Source organism: Elgaria multicarinata, chromosome 16 (assembly GCF_023053635.1).
Source record: "Elgaria multicarinata webbii isolate HBS135686 ecotype San Diego chromosome 16, rElgMul1.1.pri, whole genome shotgun sequence".
NCBI lineage: Eukaryota > Metazoa > Chordata > Lepidosauria > Squamata > Anguidae > Elgaria > Elgaria multicarinata.
Genome location: NC_086186.1, coordinates 229,505 through 253,871, shown reverse-complemented (window position 1 = coordinate 253,871; position 24,367 = coordinate 229,505). Strand labels below are relative to the sequence as shown.

At 44.5% G+C, this 24,367-nt stretch overlaps 1 protein-coding gene across 1 annotated transcript in view; it reads left to right on the top strand.

The window, feature by feature from the left end:
• The first annotated feature begins 17,480 nt into the window (after nt 1–17,480).
• LOC134409710 (spatacsin-like) overlaps nt 17,481–24,367 on the top strand; it is a 36,257-nt gene continuing 29,370 nt past the window's right edge. Inside the window, exons 1-2 of the mRNA XM_063142600.1 lie at nt 17,481–17,510; nt 19,678–19,752. Of these exons, the coding sequence (XP_062998670.1) occupies nt 17,481–17,510; nt 19,678–19,752 (105 nt within the window). The remainder of the gene's footprint in view (nt 17,511–19,677; nt 19,753–24,367) is intronic.

Genomic DNA, 24,367 nt, shown 5'->3' with positions numbered 1-24,367 from the left:
AGAAATGCTTACAGCACTGCCATTTTTAAGGATAAAGAGTTGAAACTTGGCACAGTGGTAGCTCCTAGGTAGAGCTTTATCCATGCCAAATTTGAAGCATATCCATTCATTTGTTGATTTTTAGGAATTTTCAAATTTTGAGGCTTTAATTTTTAAAAAACAACAACACACCATCATTTTTAAAGGTAAAGAAATGAAACTTTGTACCACAATAGCTCTTAAGTAGGGCTTTAGCCATGCCAAGTTCAAAACAGATCTGTACATCTGTTGATTCTTAGGAATTTTTTTAAATATTGAGGTTTTAAAATTATTATTTCTAAAAGCCACGGGAGCTATACCCTTCAAACTCAGGTTATCAAGCCTCCTCTTTGGGGTCTTTCACCTTGAGCATGTTCAGCCCTTGGCATCAAGGGGATCTCCAGTTTTTAGCTAAGAAGTGCTGGGTTAGGAGGGCAGCTTTCCTGTTGCAGGTTTGGTGGGCAGTCGGGCACCTGGAGCTCAGCAGAGGTGAGGCAACCACAGATCAAAATGTAGGAAAGGAGAGGTCAGTCAAAGCAGCCCAGAGGTCAGGCAAAACAGAATGGGCCAGAGGCCTTTTTCTCAGAGTTCCACATCATGGGCGATGAAGGGTCATCCTTAGATGAAAACACTCATGACCAACAGTGACCCACAAAAAAGAACCTTTGCCTGCAGAAGGATCATTAAAACCTGTCGGGGACAAGCTTGTTGCGAAAACAGGAGGCAAAGGTCATAGGTTGCATGGGAGTGTGGATTCTGGCACACTTTTTTAATGTCTCTGAAATTCTCCGACTGTTTTTCAGGTGTCAATGCTGTGTGTGTGTGTGTGTGTGTGTGTGTGTGTGTGTGTGAATTGAATAACTCCATATTTGGAAGGTGATGTGTGGGGTGAGGGCTAGCTTTGATATTGACATCTGCAGCTAACCAATTAGGAATTGCCACAGCGCTGTCTGTGACCGTCTCCTCCTCCAATTGCAGTGTTTGGGGGAGTGGGAAACACTAACTGGCTGCTGATTCTACCAATGGGGTGAGGGAGAGGGAGGGCGCTTCTGCTCAGGCTAATAGAAGTCAATCATCCACATTCCACAGTGTAAAAGTGCTGTTGGGCTGGCTGGCATCGAGAGTTAGAATGCTCCTACACCTGAGTCAGGCACAGGCTGGCTCTCTGTTTCAATTAAACTATTATTCCTGTTGCCTGGATGGGCTTCCAATGCAGAGGAGGGGGCCTCCGTCCAATAGATCTGGAGGGCACCAAGTTGGAGAAGGCTGGAGTAGAAACTTGCACCACCAGCAGTGGAACTCTGAGTCAGCAAAGTAAAGGGTAGAAGTTCCCTCCATAATTTGCAGGGCTGGATTAATGTGTGTGTGTATTTGTGTGTAAGGGGAATAATGTTTTGTTGGGGGGGGGGAAACAAAAAATCCTAAAAAATCAAGACATGAATGGATCTACTGCAAACTTGACATGTCTAAATCCCCACTTAAGAGCTATCACCATTATTTATTTATTATTATTTATTTACAATATTTATTTACCGCTCCCTATTGAAAATTTTGGAGCGGTGTACAAGATAAAATGAAAATAAAAACAGAATAAAACACTTAAAACAGATTTTAAAAGAAGCAAACACAGTGTGTCATGGCTGGACATTAACTTTGTACCACAATAGCTCTTAAGTAGGGCTTTAGCCATGCCAAGTTCAAAGCATCTGTTGATTTTTAGGATTTTTTTTAATATTGAGGTTTTAAAATTATTATTTCCCAAAAGCACTGGAGCCATACCCTTCAAACTCAGGTTATCAAGCCTCCTCTTTGGGGTCTTTCACCTTGAGCATGTTCAGCCCTTGGCATCAAAGGGATCTCCAGTTTTTAGCTAAGAAGTGCTGGGTTAGGAGGGCACCTTTCCTGTTGCAGGTTTGGTGGGCAGTTGGGCACCTGGAGCTCAGCAGAGGTGAGGCAGCCACAGATCAAAATGGAGGAAAGGAGAGGTCAGTCAAAGCAGCCCAGAGGGCAAAACAGAATGGGCCAGAGGCCTTTTTCTCAGAGTTCCATATCATGGGCGATGAATCATAGAATCATAGAATCATAGAATAGCAGAGTTGGAAGGGGCCTACAAGGCCATCGAGTCCAACCCCCTGCTCAATGCAGGAATCCACCCTAAAGCATCCCCGACAGATGCTTGTTCAGCTGCCTCTTGAAGGCCTCTAGTGTGGGAGAGCCCACAACTTCCCTAGGTAACTGATTCCATTGTTGCACTGCTCTAACAGTAAGGAAGTTTTTCCTGGTGTCCAGCTGGAATCTGGCTTCCTTTAACTTGAGCCCGTTATTCTGTGTCCTGCACTCTGGGAGGATCGAGAAGAGATCCTGGCCCTCCTCTGTGTGACAACCTTTTAAGTATTTGAAGAGTGCTATCATGTCTCCCCTCCATCTTCTCTTCTCCAGGCTAAACATGCCCAGTTCTTTCAGTTTCTCTTCATAGGGCTTTGTATCCAGACCTCTGATCATCCTGGTTGCCCTCCTCTGAACATGCTCCAGCTTGTCTGCGTCCTTCTTGAATTGTGGAGCCCAGAACTGGACACAGTACTCTAGATGAGGCCTAACCAGGGCCGAATAGAGAGGAATCAGTACCTCACGTGACTTGGAAGCTATACTTCTATTAATGCAGCCCAAAATAGCATTGGCCTTTCTTGCAGCCATATCACACTGTTGGCTCATATTCAGCTTGCGATCTACAACAATTCCAAGATCCTCCTCGTTTGTAGTATTGCTGAGCCAAGTATCCCCCATCTTGTAACTGTGCCTTTGGTTTCTATTTCCTAAATGTAGAACTTGGCATTTATCCCTATTAAATTTCATCCTATTGTTTTCAGCCCAGCACTCCAGCCTATCAAGATCACTTTGAAGTTTGTTTCTGTCTTCCAGGGTATTAGCTATACCACCCAATTTTGTGTCATCTGCAAATTTGATCAGCGTTCCCTGCACCTCCTCGTCCAAATCATTAATAAAAATGTTGAAAAGCACTGGGCCCAGGACTGAGCCCTGCGGTACCCCACTCGTTGCCTCTCCCCAGTTTGAGAAGGTTCCATTGATAAGTACTCTTTGAGTCCGATTCTGTAGCCAACTGTGAATCCACCTAATAGTTGTTCCATCTAGCCCACTTTTAGCTAGTTTGTTAATCAGAATGTCATGTGGTACTTTGTCAAAAGCTTTGCTGAAGTCAAGATATATGACGTCCACAGCGTTCCCACGGTCCACAAGGGAGGTTACTGTGGCGTTACACCCCACAAGTCAATTCCCAAAGGTATGTCTGCTGTTTGTAAGTCTGTGGTTTGTAGAATGTTGGCCTGAGTGGGCAGAGTTAGAATGTCTTGGGAGGGGGAGGAGTGATATATAAGGGAAGGACTGAGGGGATTGAGAGTTCTTTCCAGGGAGACTTGTTAGGGACTCTTAGAGTCTGTAGTGCTCTCTGTATTTATGGTACTTAAGTTTTGGGAATTTGAGAGTATATCATTATCTTTAACTTTATTTAAAATAATATTTTAATCGAATAAAATAGCTATGACTTTCTATTGCCAAACTTAAACATTAGCAATTGTTAAATACTCTTACGTACTACTTCTTTGTCTACTTTTCAGACATGCAGCCAGCTCACAGCCAGCAGCAAGGTGAAGATCCACCACTGTCACCAGCAGTTGCTGAGGCAGCATCACCAGCAGTTGCTGAGGACCCAGGTCTATCCCTGATTCCAAGAAACGGTAGAATAATTTAAGACATGAAGGTAATGAGTGATGATCCCTTTTTTTCATAACTAAAAGTACATGCTTCCCCTTTCAGGGACATCCACCCTCGATCCTCCTGGAGCTGAGCAGTCAGGGCCAACATCCAGCAGTGACCCAGTGCTGCAAGCTGTCCTCCGGCTGGAGGGTTCATTTAAAAGAACAAGTAAATATGGTGTTTTTTTTTTTTAAAAAAAATTAAAGTGTGAATTGTGAATAACCTCTTTCCTGCATGGAATATTAACGGTTATACTTACTCTATTCATAGTGCGTCGCTTGCAAAGGAGAGTCTCCTTATTAGAGGAGGACAATCGGCAGCTGAAACGCACCGTCCAGGTGCTCCAAGAGGGTCCACCAGCACAAGCCCCTCCAAAATGATCAGTGATCAAAAACTATTTTGTAAATATATTTTTTTTATTTTAAAACATAACTTTATTATGTTGTATTAAAGAAATGAAAGAACTGTACATTATAAAAAAGTATATTACCATGCACTTACAAAAAAAGTTGTTGCAAAGAAAACATAAAAGTCTTATCTCCTTTATTGTAGTTATAATACTTACAATGCAGTAAAGCCGAAGTTTTAAAGAGTAACACTAACACTTTTGTCTTGTACGCCTTAAAGCCCTAACATAATTTCTTTTAAACAAAATTAGAACTATTACAGTAGAACCACAGTTTAAACGAAGCATTTACCAACTCCAAAAACATTTAACACGTTAAAAGTGGTTACCTGAGTAATATTATAGTGATGGTGAAAACACAATAGGAGGTTTTATAAGCCCTCTGGGACTTACAGCATCTGCTAAAGTACCATTAAACTACTAAAGGTAAACGTGCTAAATACAAAAAAAAAAAAAAACATTACAAGTACAGCAACCCTTTAACAACATTATAAACCAGATACATTAACATTTAACAAGTTTTAGGTTACTTCCACACTACTTTGACAGTTATGGAGAAAACACTAAGGGACGTTTAATCAGCCGTCTTGGACGCTCAGGATTTTCTACACCTCTTTTGGGAGTAGATGTAGCAGATGAGGAATTATTAGACATAATTTCCTCATTTTCAAGAATCTCAGCATTTACTTGCTGAGCGGTACTTTGAATCTCTGCTATTTCTGCAGCCTGGATATTCCTGTGTCGCACCATGCTGTTGGCATCTGGAATTTTATCAACCAGGCGTTCCAAAATAGATGAGTGATGTGCAATAGAGTTTATCAGGATCTTCCTGTCGCGTTTGTATTCCTCATCTGATTCCAAGGACTTGCGTAAGAAATCATTAAAAAAAATTGAATCTTCCTGCATCATTGCTCTTGTTTTAGCACTTTCTGACGAAGAGTGCTGCATTAACCGGTCAGCAATATCATTTGCTGTACGTCTAATCATCGCAAGCCTTGTGGCAGGCGACAAAGTGGCCTGTGTATTTGGAATCCCTGTGTCTGATAAGAAAAAAAAGGAATTGAAGTTAGAGGTAGTGGTTGTTGGCATTATCATGACTTAGAATATTAATTTCTAGAACATAAAATATGATGGATGGTCTCATGTAAGATTTACCAGTTCCAGGGTGCTGGGATGCTTGCTGTTGTGCATCAGCTGCAGTGCTGCTGGTTGAGGCTGTTTCTGTGAATATCAGTTGAAAAAGATGAACTCAGTTTCTCTTTCCATCGTTGACATGTTCACACTGGTTCTTGTTATAAAATTGAGGAATATCAATAGTTACAATGTTAATATTCTACATTAGAATGCTTTTTAAAAACACAGGAATAAAAAGTAACAGCATTATTAAATGTGATTATCGCATTGGAAAACATATGATTACTCGTAGCCAATGCTACCCCGGGGAAAACAGGTTCAAACCCCAAAACATTGTCAGCCCATCTTTAACAGATCCAAACCTTGCTCCACAGTAATCGGCGCTTGCTCTTGATCTGTCACTGTGCAGCTCATATTTGGATCCGAATCCATGCTGACCTGTTAATCTGTGAGAAGTTTAAAAAAGCAATACTTAATACACACTTCTCCTGTAGGTAAGGGAGAAATATAATATTAACGGAAAAAATACTCACCATTGTAAAGGTCTTCAGTATTCACCGTTTCCAGAGGCACATTTTCTTCTTCCTGTGAGGACCCATAACTGATGTTCGATGAACTTCCGGATGAGCTGCTGCTGCTGCCTGATGACGGCATGGTCCTTCTAATTTCTAAACTTCATACTACACGCTTAGGTCTCATTGTAGCCTCACCCCTGAGAATGCTGTGTAGCTGTGAGAAGTAGGGACATGTGGTTGCATTGTTCCCTGACTTTGCATTGTGCATGATGACTCTGCGGTACTCAAGTCTCATAGCTTTGCTTTTCCTCCTGCACTCTACAGCTGTTCGGTTGTGCCCCCTCTTTTGTAGTTCCTGTGCTATGACTTCAAATGAATCAATGTTCCGATGGGTTGCCCTCAGTTGCGCCTGAAGTTTTTCTTCCCCCCATACGACAAGCAAATCGAGAATTTCTGGGTGACGCCATGAGGTGCCTCGGCCCTTACTGCCACTTGCCATTCTCAGATCTAAGGATTATGAAGAATAAAAATATTTATAATATTATGAATTAAGAAAGATAACTCTTGCTTAAACTCGTTAACTCCTTGATTTGGTTTTAATGTTAGGTCAATGATCACTTAGCAGAATTGCTAACAGAATGTAGGTTTTTAATATGTGACCAAACATAAAGCAACTTTTAAAAGTATTGCACTTGGAATAACTCTCCTCATAAAACCATTACCTGAAATATGAAGAACTATACAAAAGTAGGTAAAGTTCCTGAACTGAAATATCAGTTCTAAGAGATACATGTAAACTTCAGCAGCAGAAAAGGAACACTGTTATTTTATGAAAAAGGCATGCAAAAGCTTGCAATAATCTATGTAGGGGCGGGGTGGGTTTGTGTGTGGAGGGGAGAAACTTAATATTAATTACATTTCAAGATCTAGACATTTAAACAGCATCATTTTCTTCTAAAGAAACTAGTAACATTACAAATGAGAAAGCCAAAAGAGTGAACGACTGAGGATAATGTATACCTGCACCCTCCCCCCTCCCTCGCTGGAAAAATGCGAAGAGGAAAAATGGAGGCTGCTTCTCGCGCCAGATTTGGGGCTTGCCTATACTAGCCAGCGCTCTGTAAAGGGGGGAAAAGGGGGAATATAAATAAATTAAAAAAGAATTACAACTGGGAATGGCGACTGAGGGTAATGGATACCTGCTGCCTCCCCCTCCCTCGCGCGAAAGGTGAATAGGAAAAATGGCTGCTTTTCGCGCCAGAATTGACCCTTGCCCATAGAGTTCAAAGCACACTTGCGTGTGCTGTGCGCCTATACACGATACACAGAGTCCGCTGCGCTCTGTATGGAGAATATTAAACATATATGCACTTATGCGCATAACTCAGAACCCTAGAAAAAAATTAAAACTGGGAATGGCGAAAGAGGGAAGGCTTAGGAGAATGGATACCTGCCCCCTCCCTCACGCGAAAGGTGCAGAGGAAAAATGGAGGCTGCTTTTCGCGCCGGATTTGGGCCTTTGCCTATACTAACCAGCGCTCTGTAAAGAGCCTTTTAAACGAATATGCATTGATGCGCATAGATCAGAACAAATTAAAAAAAAATAGAAATGAGAAAGCCAAAAGCGGAAACGACTGAGGTAAATGGAACCGACCTCACCTGTCCTCGCACGTGGAAAAGTTGATGATTACAGATTAAAGATGGATGGTGTTGTTCGGACAGGAAGTATTATCGGAAGAGGAGAGGAAGTCAAAAGGCAACAAAGTAAGTCTGGTGGGCGGGGCGGGGCAGGGAGGAAAGAGCGACTAATTGATTCACACCTTGGAAGAAGGGACGCCTTAAACTGACCTAAGACGGACTAAATAACAGCGCCCAAAAGCCGTGAAAAGGCGCTTTGAAAGTACGCCTGTGTGCACCGATGAGCTTCGGGGCGCACTCCAGACACAAGCAGGCGATTTCGGAACGACGTGCGGATCCGCCCCAGGATACTCCAGTTCCTGGAGGGGACCTCATGTGTTCCACGGGCACCACGCAGACGCCTGCTTCGGCTTTTGGGAGAAGCAGTCTGCTGTGGGGTGCCTGCAGAACACACGAGAACTCCTCCAGGAACTGGAGTGTTCTGGACCACGTCAGGGAGTGGGCGATCACACTTGTGAGTGGTCGATTGCAGCGGCAGCAGGGAGGACGTGAGTGCCCACTGACCCTGGGCTCTGATAGGCTCAGCTCTCCCAGGCAATGCATGCTGGGAGTTTTTCATTTATTTGTTTATTTATTTATTTATTTATTTATTTCATTTATTTATTTCCTTTATTACATTTATATCCTGCCCCATAGCCGAAGCTCTCTGGGCGATATACAAAAGTCGTAGGCGGTTTCTTCTTTAAGGAGGCCTAGGACTATGCATTGAAATGGTGGTTCCGTGATAAAATAACAGATCCCTTACGAAATGACCATCGTAATTTGGATTTCAAATTCTGAGGCCCAAGGCTTGCACAGACCTAGTTGTAACTACAATAATGTCTCTTATTAAAATTTGGAGGTTTTGCCTCAAGACCGGCTCACATTTGCCAAGGCAGAAATTAAACTGAACCAAAGTACACTCCTCTCCCTTTAGTTTCTCCTATCAGCATGTAGATAGGAAATCAGGCCTGGAGCAAGCTCAGTTCCAACTACTCTAAGACAAACACTGTTGCTACGTTGCCCCTAGGTGCCAACACATAACATATATTACAGTTTCCTTTAAGGTCCAAAGACCAATCGAAGATAGAATTCAGGAACTGAGATGGCTCAGCTACTCCCTCCTTTCCCACCTCCTCCCTTGCTGTAAAGAAAACAGTGTGATTTTGGTTTGATTTCCCCATCCATTGGGGGGATAGTCTCTGGAGAAGGTGCCATTCCCAGGGTCCTATATCCCCTTCCGGAGAGCACCATTTCGTAAAGTCTTTTACAACGCCAGTGATTACAGACATGTTAGAGTAGTCCAGTCATGATGTTCACCATGCACGAAGCATTACGGTGAGGTCCAACTGAACCAGGGATGGGTGCACCATTCCATTCCAGGGAAAAGCACACCTGGCCACAACTATTACCTGAGCAGGTATGGTCCAGGAGTATCCCCAAGCTGCTGTCCTGATCTTTCAAGGGTGCACCATTCTATGCTGAGTGCACCATTCTATGGGTGCAGTACTCCATGCTGAGGAAAAGCACACCTGGCCAACCATCACCTGAGCAGGTATGGTCCAGGAGTATCCCCAAGCTGCTGTCCTGATCTTTCAAGGGTGCACCATTCTATGCTGAGTGCACCGTTCTATGGGTGCAGTACTCCATGCTGAGGAAAAGCACACCTGGCCAACCATCACCTGAGCAGGTATGGTCCAGGAGTATCCCCAAGCTGCTGTCCTGATCTTTCAAGGGTGCACCATTCTATGCTGAGGATTTCAGTCTTAATTTTTGCAATTTTAAAAAGGGGGGGGAAACGGGGTGGGTGTCTGGGGTGGGGGAGCAAAGCGAGGTAGCAAGTGACCATCTCAACTCCCAGTGTAGGGAGGAGGAGACTTCAAATGCAGCACCAGGACCTCCAATGGCAGAGGAATTGAGAGGCAAATCACAGTTACTGAGAGGATTAAGTCCTCCTTTCCCATGTGGGGGCTCCCAATAAAAACTGGACCCCCCATTGTTAAAAAAGAAAAGAAAAAGGTGGGGAGATGCAGGATCCCCACCCCCATGGAGAACGCTTCCATACTATACATGTAGTGTATTTTTAAAAGGTAATACACAACAAATTAAAAGTCATAAAATGCTCTTTTTCAAACATGTAATACATTCTAGTCCTTTTTTCAAACTGCATCGATAGCTGTTAAGACCATAACATACAGTCAACTCAAAGAATCTAATTAGTTATACAGCAAAATCTAGCAACAAGATTAACAATACCCATTACATATACATATTTTGAGCGACCTGTTATAAGAAAACAGACGGGCAAGCTGCAATACTGCAAACACAATTCGCTTGATTAAAAAGCCTCAGCGTTTGTTGTGAGTCCTGCTATCAGAACGAAATTTTTTGGGGGGTGTGTGTGTGTGTGTGAACAAGCCCTGATGCATTAGGGAAGGTGCGGGTTGATTTTATAGTGTTCAGCTGAGTCGTGATGGTGTGATTTAACCCTGAATGGTGATCAAAGGGTCAATGGTAAGTTAACAGTGATTAATTGTGTGCAATTAATTCTAAAGTATCATTGAGCCCTCCTGGAGTGAGGGACTTCAGAGATAGAATCCAATAGAGTTCTCTCCTGCTAAGAGTGGCTTCACTTCCTCTAGTTTTTTCAATGGCCCACAACAGGATAGATTCTGGTGAATGTTACTAGCGTAGGGTGACCATATGAAAAGGAGGACAGGGCTCCTGTATCTTTAACAGTTGCATAGAAAAGGGAATTTCAGCAGGTCTCATTTGTGTATATGGAGAACCTGGTGAAATTTCCTTTTCATCACAGCAATTAAAGGTGCAGGAGCTATGCTAGAGTGACCAGATTTAAAAGCAGGCAGGGCACCTGCAACTTTAACTGTTGTGATGAAGAAGAAATTTCACCAGGTTCCCCATATATACAAATGACACCTGCTGAAATTCCCTTTTCAATGCAACTGTTAAAAATACAGGAGCCCTGTCCTCCTTTCCATATGGTCACCCTATACTAGCGGGGCTTCAATTTTGTTATGTCTCAAATTATAAAGATATTCCCCTATTCTAGTCTTCAATTGCCTTGTTGTTTTCCCTAGGTAGAGTTTTGAACAAGGGCAGGCAATGGCATAATCCACTCCTATGGACTGAGAGGTGAGGAAATCTTTTATCTCTATACAACAGGGACACTGATTCAGAAGCAGCCAAAGAACTTCGCTTGAAACTGACAAGACATTTTGGGTGAAACTGACCAGGGGCGGATTGAGAGACTAGCTCTGGTGCAGATAAAAGTGCTACGAGCCGGAATTCTTTGATTAGAGGCAGTTCAGGCGAACGCTCAAAAAGGAAAAAGGCTCCAGAAAATATTTAACATATAAGAATAAGGTTTCCAGTGTCAGCTCCTGAGGAAGGAGTATTATTAATCCGAAACATCGAACATTCTGGACACAGATGAGAATTTATAAAGATTTTAATCACTTTTATTGGCACCAGAGCTAGTCTCTCAATCCGCGCCTGAAACTGACCAGCCTTTGAAGAGACTGTTCGGGACCTACGGAGGAACGTGTTCCTTTGCAGTTAAACACACACACAGATCAAAAGAGTCTCTCCCCCCTCACCTTCCATTCTTCCCTGGAGGTCCAGTGTACTTAATTTGTATATATGTGGGTGAGGGTTGCTGCTGCAAATCCCATTGATTTCAATTGCTACACGCTGCCCCTTGAACTATGCTTAGGAAAAGGGCGCAGAAAAAGGGGAAATCTTTCCAGCCCCCTTCCCTCTGTTTCTCTCCCCTCCAAGCACAGACCAAGGGGCAGCAGTTCAAATTAGTAGTTGAAATCAATGGGATTTACTTTTGAGTAAAGGACAACCACCTGCCAGGGATGCTTTAGGGTGGATTCCTGCATTGAGCAGGGGGTTGGACTCGATGGCCTTGTGGGCCCCTTGCAACTCTGCTATTCTATGATTCTATGAAATCCCCTACTGGGATTTTCCAGTACTGGGTAAGTGTCCATTGGATAGGGTGACCCTATGAAAAGGAGGACAGGGCTCCTGTATCTTTAACAGGTGCCTAGAAAAGGGAATGTCAGCAGGTGTCATTCGTATATATGGAGAACCTCTTGATCACAACAGTTAAAGCTGCAGGAGCCCTGCCCTCTTTTAAATCTGCTCAGTCTAGTATAGCTCCTGCATGTTTAACTGTGGTGATGAAGAGGGAATTTCACCAGGTTCTCCATATATACAAATGACACCTGCTGACATTCCCTTTTCTAGGCAACTGTTAAAGATACAGGAGCCCTGTCCTCCTTTCCATACGGTCACACTAGGTGCGTGGAGCACCTGAGTCCTCCAACTGCTCCGCCCCATATCCCGGAAGTCTGTGCATTAGGAGCCCATGCAGTAGCGCCAGCCATTTTTGCGTGGACTAGCACGTAAATGTACGTTTTTACGGGGAAATCCTCCGTTCCTCTAGTGGCTCATGGCCTGTCATGCTCGCGGCCATTTTGAGTGTGTCTGCTGTGCCGGCTAATGCCATCCGCCATGTTGGTGACTCCTCTTTATAGTACAGCTCCAGCGGCCATTTTGAGTGTGTCGGCCATGGGAATGAGCGGGCCAAAGCAAGCGAACGGGACGCATCATCAACAAGCGACATCGATATCATGACACAACAAAGGGAAGAAGTGCCGGGCAATGAGGAAGTAAATGTGAGTTTAACACGCGCCTGTTCAATCAGACGTAACTGCATCAAAATCTTTGCCGACTATGCAAAATGGTGGCCTCTGCAGACGCTTAGGCAAAGCAGCCGTCTGGAGCAGTGAAATTGCCCGCAGTATAGAGCAGCCATGGCAATTTTGGCCACTCTATACTTGAGGCTCTATTATTTCAGCATGTTAACCACAGACATGTGTCAGATGACACTTTTAGCCATGGTTAGTGCTGCTAACCATGTTCCATAATGCCAAGTTTGAAGCATATGGGTTCATCGCCTGATTTTTGGGAGTTTTTAAAAAAGTTTGAGGTTTTTTTAAAAAAATGAAAATATGCTGTCATTTTAAAAGGTAAAGACATGTAGCTTTGCACCATGGTAGGCCTTAGTAGGGCTTTAGGCATGCCAAGTTAGAAGCATATGGCTTCATCGCCTGATTTTTTGGAGTTTTTTAAAAATCTCAAACCTCGTTGAGGACTAGAAGCTTGGGAAGGAAGTTTCCCAAAAAAGAAATGGAATTACAGATACAGACACAAAAATTAGCACCATGGTAGTGCTTCAGTAGGGGTTTAGGCATGCCAGGTTTGAAGCCTATGGGTTCAGCCTCTGATTTTTAGGAATTTTTTTTGAGTGAAAGTTTTGGTTTTTATAAAAAAATTAAATGCTCTGTCATTTTTAAAGGTGAAGACATGTAACTTGGCAACATGCTAGATCTTTAGCAGGGCTTTAGGTATGCCAGGTTAGACGCATATGGGTTCATCCCCAGTTTTTTAGGAGTTTTTTTTAATTCTCCAACCTCGTTGAGGACTAGAGGCTTAAGAAGTTTCCCCCAAAAGGGAAGGAAATTACTGAAACAAACATAAAAATTAGCACCATGGTAGGTCCTATGTAGGGCATTAGGCATGCCAAGTTTGAAGCATATGGAGTCATCCCCTGATTTTCAGGATTTTTTAAAAAATTGAGTTTTTTTTAAAAAAATGTTTAAATACGCTGTTATTTTTAGAGGTAAAGACATGTAACTTGGCAACATTGTAGGTCTTTAGTAGGGATTTAGGTATGCCAAGTTTGAAGCATATCGGTTTATCCCCAGATTTTTAGGAGTTCTTTAAAATTCTCAAACCTCGTTGAGGACTAGAAGCTTGAGAAGGAAGTTTCCTAAAAAAGAAATGAAATTACAGAAACAAACACAAAAATTAGCACCATGGTAGAGCTTCAGTAGGGGTTTAGGCATGCCAGGTTTGAAGCCTATTTGTTCATCCTCTGATTTTTAGGGATTTTTAAAAGTTTGAGTTTTTAAAATTATTTTTTTAAAAATACACTGCCATTTTTAAAAGTACAGACATGTAACTTGGCACTATGGTAGGTCCTAAGTAGAGATTTAGGTATGCTACGTTTGAAGCAGATGGGTTCATTGCTTGATTTTTAGGAGTTCTTTAAAATTCTCAAACCTCGTTGAGGACTAGAAGCTTGAGAAGGAAGTTTCCTAAAAAAGAAATGAAATTACAGAAACAAACAAAAAAATTAGCACCATGGTAGAGTTTGAAGCCTATTTGTTCATCCTCTGATTTTTAGGAATTTTTAAAAGTTTGAGTTTTTAAAATTATTTTTTTAAAAATACACTGCCATTTTTAAAGGTACAGACATGTAACTTGGCACTATGGTAGGTCCTAAGTAGAGATTTAGGTATGCTACGTTTGAAGCAGATGGGTTCATTGCTTGATTTTTAGGAGTTCTTTAAAATTCTCAACCCTCGTTGAGAACTAGAAGCTTGAAAATTTACCAAAAAAGAAATGAAATTACAGGTACAGGCATAATAATTAGCACCATTGTAGGTCCTAAGCAGGGCTGTAGGTATGCCATGTTTGAAGCATATGGGTTCATCCCCAGATTTTTAGGAGGTTTTTTTAAAATTCTCTTACCTCGTTGAGGACTAGAGGCTTGAGAAGTTTTCCCAAAAGGGAAGGAAATTACTTAAACAAACATAAAAATTAGCACCATGGTAGGTCCTAAGTAGGGATTTAGGTATACCAAATTTGAAGCACATGGGTTCATCCCCTGAATTGTTCAGGCTACACCAGTTGAGTCACATTCAGGCAGTTTGTGATGGCATCTAGAACTGCGGCTTTGCCTTGTGGGAAAGTCAGATGTCTCATCATTTTGCGACCAGCATGCAGCTACAACCCCCACAAAAGAGGGGCGGTGGGTGTGCAATTCCCCTGAGTTATGCCCATCATGGTACGACTGGAGGAGGGCTAACATAGGAATGTAGGCCTGATTCTGGGATGCCATCACTGGGCCTCGGGCCTCTCCTGAACTTGTGCAGGCTCCTACTGCATGTGCTATTAGTGGCAGCTGTACTGCCTGCTGGCCATTAATGACTCTGAATACTCTTTAGAACCCTGGACTGCATTGCAGGGTTGTTGTAAATCACCATTTCAGCCTCAGGCCAGATCTACACCGAGCAGGGAATGACACTTTGAAGGCGGTTTGAAAATGGTATATGGAGCATGTCCTGGGCCCCATCAGTTGTCAATACCATTTTAAATGGTTACAAAGCAGTAGTGTAAGGGAACAATTCTATGCTCCCTAGACAGTGTCTGGGGGGCCACAGGAGACTGAGGATTCCAGGATCATGGAAGGCAGCGCTCTGACCTCAGATCTGGAATCAATCCTCTGCCCCCCCTCCCTCCTCCTTGCAGCCAACACAGAAAGAACCATGATTGATGCCTCTCCGAGGTCAGGAACTCCCCCAGTGGGCGGGGCAGAGGGGAGGGGATTGGGGAGGTCAGGATGGAGGTTACCTGAGGCTTTTCCAGCCTCCTTCCCACCCCCTCCAAAGCGTCCCAGCTAGACGGGCAAACAAGCCGATCTCATGAAAGGGCAGAGAGGGAGGAGAGGGAGGCGGAAATTACTCCCGCCATGTCTCTGGCTCTCCATGGGATACTTGTGAGGTTCCACATTCAGAGGCTTCCGACCATCGAGGCTGGAACGGATAGGATGGTGTCTTAACATGACTTTGAACTGCTTAAAAAAAGGCATAGGATTGAATCCATTCAAACCGGGCAAAAAAATTATTATTTATTATTATTATTATTATTCCACCTTTCTTCCTCTTGCAAAGAACCCAAGGCAGCTCACATAGTCCTCCTCCTCCTCTCCATTTTATCCTCACAACAACCCTGTGAGGTAGGTCAGGTTGAGAGTCAGGGACTGGCCCAAACTTAGCCTGTGAGTTTCATGCCTGAGTGGGGAAACCAGATCTCCTGAGTCCCAGCCCAACACTCTAGCCGCTACACCACACTGCCTCAATGCCTTCGGAAGTGGTTTAAGCTGGTTCAGAATGCCAATCAAGTAAATATCCCTGCCCTCTTTTAGACATAAGTAATAATGATTTATAAAATGATAAAAAAGGAGGAGGCGGCTTTTATTAAGGAAGGCTGGAAGGAGTCAGCAGGAGCATTGCTCGTGAACTCACAACCCTCTGGAAGGCGGTGACCGATAGGGAGGGTCATTCCTCGCAAGAACTGGACTGCCGTGTTACACGAACAACGTGGGAGGACTTTGGGGAGCAACAGTCCAAGGATTTTGAACGGACTGACTTGCTCCCTCCATTGCTGGCCAATGGCCGTCTGTGATAGCGGATGGAATTAAGTCACTCATTGTGCCAGTGAAAAGCAACGCAGCCCAGCGTATCCCCCCACCCCATTAATTAAAGGTCGTTGTTGAATGGTGGGCACCAGTACTGGCATCACGCTTTATTTGCACTGAAGTGTTCCTGAAAAGTCCCAGCAGAGTGGAGGGGGCAATATTGGTCCCCATAGATAAAAAGGGGGGAAACGAGAAAATCCAACTGGCTATAGACCTCGTCTCCTGGATTTATTCTATTCTTTATCCTATTCAATGGATTTGTTGGAAACAGCTGATTCTGACAAGACTAATCCATCTGTCTTAAGACAATATAAGAGGTCTTATGATGAAATGCAAATGACAGGTGTTTAATGATAAATATGTAAATAAGTAAAAAGTAGTAGAATTGTATGAAAAGGAAGATACAGGTTGACATTCAACCAGATTCCTGTTGCAAGGAGTCTTGGGCCCCCTGAAAGAGAAACAAGTGTTGTATAGCATAAGAAACGTGGGCTTCCAGATGCACTTCATCCGCTGAATGAAGTGTCACCCTCAGATAGCAGTTCCTGGACTCGCTCATCAGGCAGCTGAATTCCATTCATTCAGGTCTGCATAGGGACTCCTGCAGATATTAACACCATCACCTTAGCAGTGCTGAAGAAATGATCACCAATTACTGCTGTCGCAAAGGGTTGCTGTGCTTGTGATGTTGGGGACTGCGTTGAATAATCAATGCAGCACCACTGCACAGGCACCACGGGGCAAAGAAGACATCTAGACAGCCCCCTAGTTTCCTTCTAGGGCACCTATTGATTTAGACTTTTCCCCCTCTCCCTTATATTCATCTATCATCTATCGCACCAAGGTCAGTTCTTTTGGTTACATTTCCTTCAACGTAGAGTTCCCTGAAATTCTTATAGAAGTGTTGGAATGTGAATTACAGAAAAATTAGCCAATTATTTTGGCAACATCAGGGCTTCTAACAGAAGGATGAAAATTGCAGTATTAAGCCATTAGACCAAACATTCCAATTAATCATGTCAGATATATCGTATAATAGAGACGAGGAATAATCAAAACAATACATTTAGGCAGAAAACCCATTGATCTCTCACAACAAGTGCTTTAAACCTTCCTTTCTTTTGCAACTCAAAGGATCCATGGCTAGGATTATGGCTCATGGGTCAGTGGGGGGTGAGGGTGGGGTGGGGTAGAAGGCCCCCTTCACCCCCCTGTGGTTGCCCATGGTGGTCACTGCCTATATCAAAATCCCATCCAGTCCAGAGCCGGATTCTCCACAATGCCGGAGTTCTAGCAGCCGTGGTGACGCAGGATTCCAACCCCGAGAGACCGTTGGTGTCTTGAGAGAGTGTGGAGGATTCGTGTGGGAGTGTGGTGGACTGGTGTGGGAGTGTGGCTGTTTATAGTGTTTTTAGTGCTACCAGCATTTATTGTTCATTTTTCTTTGTAATTTTAAAGTTAAAGTTTAATATTTGGATAGGTTATTAGTTGCGAACTTAATTGTTTAATAGTTTAGCCTTCCCTTCCCTCCCCTCCCTTCCCCCCATCCCAGAGAGCCGACCCCCTTCCCCCTCCCCACACCATCTTCCACCCACCGCTGCTCACGATGAGCATCATCAACCCAACGTGGCGCAAGGTAAGAAGGGTCCCATCTTGGTGGTTTAAATTTTTTATTTTTTCCCAACAGCAGCTAAGCAAACATCCCACATGGTACATACAAACAAGGGTATACATATAACCACTACAATTACACTCAAAACACTTAAGGGTGAGGTTAAAGTATATTTTTCTTTTGCCCTCTTCATGCCAAAAATGCTGATTAATTTCTTCATCACCCTTTATATATCCAATTCAATTTTTCTTATGATCTTATAATTTATTAAAATCTCCTACATTGGATTCACAGAGTTATGCTTCTTTCCTCCCTTTCCCCACATCGCTGTAAGTTTTTCCATCTCTGCAAGTTCCAACATCTTCAACATCAATGCATTCATTTTTGGTGTTATTTCATTTTTCCAGTTCTGTGCGAATAGCAATCTTGCTGCCGTCACCCTATACGAAAACAACATTCCCCCCTTCTCTTTTATTTGTTTGTCCATTACTGCAAGTAAGAAAGCTTCTGGTTTCATTTCTTTAATGTTTTTTTGGATTAAGGAGGGATTTGAGTCCAAAAGGTCTTGGCTTTTTTACAAGTCCACCAAAGACGATAAAAGGTTCCTTCTTCTTTTTTACATTTCCAACATTTACTTGAAGCCCCTTTAAACATTTTAGCTAATTTTACAGGTGACATATACGATCTGTACATCATCTTATACAAATTCTCTTGAAGATTTGCACATTGTGTAAATTTTAAACCCTTTCCCCACATATTTTCCCATTCTTCCATTAAGATATTATGCCCAATATTTTGTGCCCGTTTTGTCATACAGTCTTTTACTTGTTCATCTTCTGTCTCACATCTTAACAACAATTTAGGGTCCCATCTTGGGAAGTGTCAGCTGGTGGCTCTGGAGAGAGAGGGCCAGCGGGGAATCGGGGGCTTTGCTTCTCCCACAGGCACTGGAGGAGATTTCATGGGTTAGGGGGTTCTGACACAAGCGAAGACAAAATTGGGGCAGCTTTGCAGGGGGGAAGGCAGGGCACGTCCTGGGGCAGGAGGGAAGAGCCCTATTTCGATGACACCTCTTTCATGCCAGAAGTTAATCGCATGCACCTGGCTGCAGCTCTTTTGCCATCGCTCATATAAAATCACCAAACTTATCTTCGTTTTCTGCAGGAGAGAACGAAGAAATGTACTAAAAGGTGGGCTGTCAACTTATTAAAGATGACACCATTGAGTTGGGATATTTCCTTTCCCCCACAGCTGTACTAGGGACTCCACCGCCTTTATTTCAGAGGTGTTTCACTAGACAGGAGTTATGGGATGCCCACTAATGAAATTAATCTGGGCTACAGAATAAATAGAAGAAGACTCCACACATGTAGCTAGGTCATAATGAACGATTCTTCAATTCAAAAGAGTAAATCGAGCAAGGCCTGCCTTATCTTTCATTCTGGCACCTGCAGATGGAGATGTCCCAAACAGGGGTGGCCTCAATTCATTACGGTTTGGCCCCCTTTTGTGCTCGACTGAAGTCTTGTCAAGTTAGAATTCCAGTGTGCATAATTCTGGACTGCCTTTTTCAAACCACTTTTTCTTTTTGTGGGGATTTGCACCAAATCACACTTGCACAAATAGGCATCACTAATGCACTTTATTAGATCTATGCTAACGGGCATTAGTGTAAATGGGATGGAATTCTTGGACTTCCTTAAAAAAAGTATTGATTTTTTCAATGAGTGGATGATGGAACGAAAGACACCTGACAACATGCAAAACACAGGCAGAAAGACTGAACGAAATGCGTACACCCTGGGCCCAGCAAGTGCAGCCTGAATTACAGGAGTCAGAAGCGCTGCCAAGCCCTCTGTGGTCCACTGGAAACAGGCCAGTCTCCCCCAGGTAGACCACGCTCTGCCTCCCCCCCTGTCTTTTCTCAATGCCACAAGTGGGCTGACTTGCGTGATCCACGCTCTTTTCTTTTTTAAAAATGGAATTCCACTTTCACAGAAGTGTGTTTTACACAGATAAAGCTGAAGGCATCTGCCTGATCTCTGAAGCGCTACCCTAATCTGTTAGGCGATGCTGAGTGTGTTGTCTCCCTTCTGCCCGCCCTGGATCTCCCCTAAAACGTCGACACGTTCTCAGTCATCCTGGATTGGATCCGCCAGTTGTTGACCTGTTGTCCATCTTTCTCTTGCAGGACCTGGGTGTGACCAGCTACCCAGCAAGGCGGCTGCTGTGGGATTTCATGGTGGCGCAAGAACATCAGTTGCGTGTAAGTCTCCCAAAGCTCTGAACTTTCCTGTAGAGGTGGGAGGAAAAGTCAGGTAGGAAGTCCCAATTCCCAGACCTAGGAAGATGCCCTTACCTTACATGCAACAGGCCATAAAAACAACTAGTCAGTAGGTACATATTCAAAATGAATCTCAGCAGCCCCCCTCAGGAATGGGACCTTCGATGCCTGGAGGAGCCAGGGGAGCAGCTCCAGCCCATTAACTGAACCCATGTCCATAGGTGAGATTCCCTTTTCAGTGCATTTACAAACTTATCCCACGACTGAAAATTCCAAATGTGGACAGGTATAATCTAATGTTTCTGTATCTTTAATAGGTGCATCCCATAGTTGTGGGATAAGTTTGTAAATGCGCCGAGAAGGGAATTTCACCAATGTATGGTAGCAAACATGTATTACCCCCAGCGCAACAGATGAAGGATAAATGAGGGATGAGGAGGAAAGCCTAACACAGAATTTAGGAAAGGCCTACGTTTCCCCACCCCCAACATCTGCAAAGAGCAACTGAGTATTCATTGACAAAAAACATCAGTTTCAAAGTTCAACAGCTTGGGAGACAGAGTGTGCGCCTCCTTAAGCACTACACACACACACACACACACAAAAGCACACACTTTTGAGAAAACACAGGCAAAAGCTGCAGCAGGAGAATTGTCGTTTTGTTTAGTTACAAAGTATCTTTGCGGGGGTTGATCCAGGCATGGTGAACACAGCTAGGGTGACCATATGGAAAGGAGGACAAGGCTCCTGCATCTTCAATAGTTGTATTGAAAAGGAAATTTCAGCACATGTCGTTTGTATGCATGCAGCCACTGGTGGAATTCCCTCTTCATCACAACAGTTACAGCTGCAGGAGCGCTGTCCTCCTTTGTGTCTGGTCACTCTAGTATAGCGCCTGCAGCTTTAACTGTTGTGATGAAGAGGGAATTCCACCAGTGGCTGCATGCATACACAGGGCATGTGCTGAAATTCCCTTTTCTATGGAACTGTTAAAGGTACAGGAGCCCTGTCCTCCTTTTATATAGTCACCCTAGCCATATGGAACGGAGGACAGCGCTCCTGTATCTTTAACAGTTGCATAGAAAAGGGAATTTCAGCAGGTGTCATTTGTTTATATGTAGAACCTGGTGAAATTCCCTCTTCATCACAACAGTTAAAGCTGCAGGAGCTATACTACAGTGACCACATTTAAAAGAGGGCAGGGCTCTGGTCATCCTTTACAAAAAGTCATGAAATTCAAAAAACAAAAACCTACGGTTTATGAAACAACGTTAAGTACGTACACTTTTCCATCAAGCACCAAAACGCGGGGAAATTGGGAGTTAAGGCTCACCAACCTTAACGCCACATCCTCCATAAGGAGGCAGAAAGTCCCAGTGAAATTCTCATTCTGCCAAAGCAGATAAACCATGAGGACAGGATGGAGATTAGGATATGCAGAGGTGACTGTGGCGTTGTGGAAAACGGATGACGAACAGCTTAGAGCCGCCTACTTCTTTTTTTGTTTAGAGCAGCTCTTCCCCAACCAGGTGCCCTCCAAAGGTGTTGGACTGCAAGGACGGAGCAGGTAAGAACCCCCCTCCCGCCTGGGCCCTCACCTGGACCCGCTGCCGCTGCTGTGCGAACTGCGGCGCTAGCTCTCGGCAAGCCCCCACCCCAGCCCACCCCACTTACCTGCTCCATCGTCGCTGGGCCCGGGCTTGGATCGAGCGCCCTGGTCCGCCCGGCAGCAAGTCCGCACCTGCAGCCTTGCTTCTGGGTGGACTCGGGGGCTCGATTCAAGCACAGGCCAGGCCTTGACGGAGAAGGAAAGTGGTGGGGTGCGGGGGGGGCTTGCCTGGAGCTGCCACCCCAACAGTTCGTGCAGTGGCGGCTCCAGGTAAGGGGCCAGGCAGGAGGGGGGTTGCCTGGAGCTGCCACACTTTGTGCAGTGGTGGCGGCAGGTCCAGGTAAGGGGCCAGGTGGGGAAGGGGGGTTCTTATCTGCTCCGTCGTCGCCTGGCCCAGGCTTGAAGAGAGCCCCTGGGTCCACCCAGAAGCAAGGCTGCAGGTGTGGCCTTGCTTCCGGGTGCACCAGGGCGCTCGGTTCAAGCCCGGGCCCAGCGACAACAGAGCAGGTAAGTGGGGTGGGGTAGGGGGGGGGCTTGCCTGGAGCCGCCGCCCTACGTTCCCCATCCTGCTGTCCCAGCATTCCTGACCATAGGACATACTGACTTGCAATGATGGATCGTCGTAGTCCAACACCTTTGGAGGGCACCAGGTTGGGGAAGGGCTGCTCTAAACAAAAAAAGAGGTAGGTGGCTCTAAGTTGTTCGTCATCAGTTTTCCACAACCCCACAGTCACAACCCCACTGACCTGTCACTTTTTGTTTGATTGGAGGTACCCCTCCTATTACTACTTGTGTGCTATCTATTGATGTGTTTGTATGTAAATGATTTTCTTTATATTACTCTGTGTATAATATTGTGTTTTAAGGGTCTTTGGTCTTTGGTCTTTGTAAACCACCCACAGAGCCTAGGCTATTGGGGCAGTACAGAAATGGAATGAGAGAATGGGTGAATCAGTGAATATCAAGGGAGGGCCAAGTTAACCTCCTCACTCAGGGGAGAACCGAACTGGGCGACCACAGGCCAGGCTAAGCTAGCTGACTTGGTTAGGCTCTCTCAGCATGACCTACATCACACAGTTGTAAGATATTCACACTTTTAAGGATGAATTGTGGCGGGGAACAGAACCATGGAAGCCCTATTGATCCTCTTCAAGAAAATGTGGGATATCGGTAAATAAATGTCTGCGGTTTTGTCATTCTTTCTGAAGCAGTATGCAGGTTAAATTCATTGTGGATTTCTTTGCCAGGTACTCTTCTCCCTTTCCCTCAGACACTGACATGGTTTGTGTGTTTTTCCTTCACAGAATCCCCATCAGAATCGCCTCACCACAGCAGCAGGCAAGGTTAGTGCCTCTTCCGTCTTCCGTGTTTTGCTGCCAAAGGCTGTTAATGGGAGGACGGCATGGGTTGCAGTTTAAACTTCCTTGGGGACCAGTAAGAATGGAAAGAGAGAACTCCAGGGCTCTTCTTCCAAAGCCTTTTGTGGGGGTGATCAGGTTTCTTTGTGGGATTGAGAGCATTGCAACATGAGGCTTTTCTTGTGCGCTCTCGATTGGTTACTCAGTTGGTGGTCAAGCCCTTTGGGGACTGGACATGTTGGTGGTCACACCCTCTTGGGCCGGCCATTTGTCCTCCTCTTTGGTTTCCAAAATATGGCCCCCCTATTATTAAGTGACCCCAAAGTTCAACTCCTCACTCAGGGGAGAATGTAACTGGGGGATCATGGGCGAGACGAAACTACTTCACATGTTTAGGCTCAATGAGCAGACCCTACCCCACAGTTGTAACTTACTCACACAATCTAAAGGTAAAATGGGCTGAGGAGAAGAAAGAAAACTGTGGAAGCTCTATTAAACTCCGTCAAGAAAACTTTGCCTATAATAAATAAATACCACCTGACACATTTGTCACAGTTATCATCAGACCTTGCCATTGTTTGTTTATTTTTGCTTCACAGAACGCATGCCTGGCCAAAGGCCAGCCAACCCCTGTGGTAGTCAAAGTAAGTGTGGCGTCTCCCTGTTCCATGTCTTGCTGCCCTGTGGGGAGAGTGGGAAGACAGCATGATGCACCCAGTTTATACATGTATATAGTTACGGCTTTACAAATTCTAAATTTAACAGAAGGGTATGGTTCAATGAGCTTTGTCTCATGCTCCCCATTGATATCAGGTTTCACTGGAACCATAAACGTTGCCTCCTTCCTCTTTCTCATTTGGGGGCTCCGTTCCACTGCTGATCTCTTTGGAAGATCTGGGTCAGTCACTACCTCTCAGCCTAACCTTCCTCACAGGATTGATGTGGGGGTAATGGGGAGGAAAGGCAGAATATCAATGTCATTATATATGTGTGTGTATATATATGTCTGTGTGTGTGTATACACCAGAAAAGCAGAACGACATCAAGAATGTGTGGTAGGTGCAACTTGCGCTCAATCTCAGTAGGTTCACCCTGAGGTTTGGCAGCGCTGGTGGCCCTCAGGGCTGTTGTTCCCTAACCTTGACGTACAAACAAAGGGTGGGTTGAGAAGAAGACACTACCGGAAGAAATTCGAGCAAAGCAGAGCCTCCCACTGACTGAACCTTTTTGTCGCCTGCTCAGGAACCAATGATACCATCCAAAGAACTGTCCCACCAAATAGCTGCAGCCCTGGAAGCCTTAGAAGTAAGTCTTCTTCAGGTCTAACGTTCCTGATGGAGGGTGGAGCGAGGAGCCAGGGAAGGAACAAGGAACGAGGCCGTGAATGTGGCCTCTGTTGTGCCAAGAGCATCCAAGAGATGCTTCCTTTTTCTCGGGGGCATTTCCCAACATGTGCACCTGAATGCAAAGTGAATTCAGCGTAGATTTCATAAAAGTTTGATCTTCTGCCTCCCCTTCAGACACCCTTTTATGGCTCTTTTTGTTTCACAGAAACATGTGGTTTCGAGGTGGCAAAGTCTGCTCGCGGCTGTGGGAAGTGAGGTCAGTGGCCGTTCTGTGTTGTCTGTTT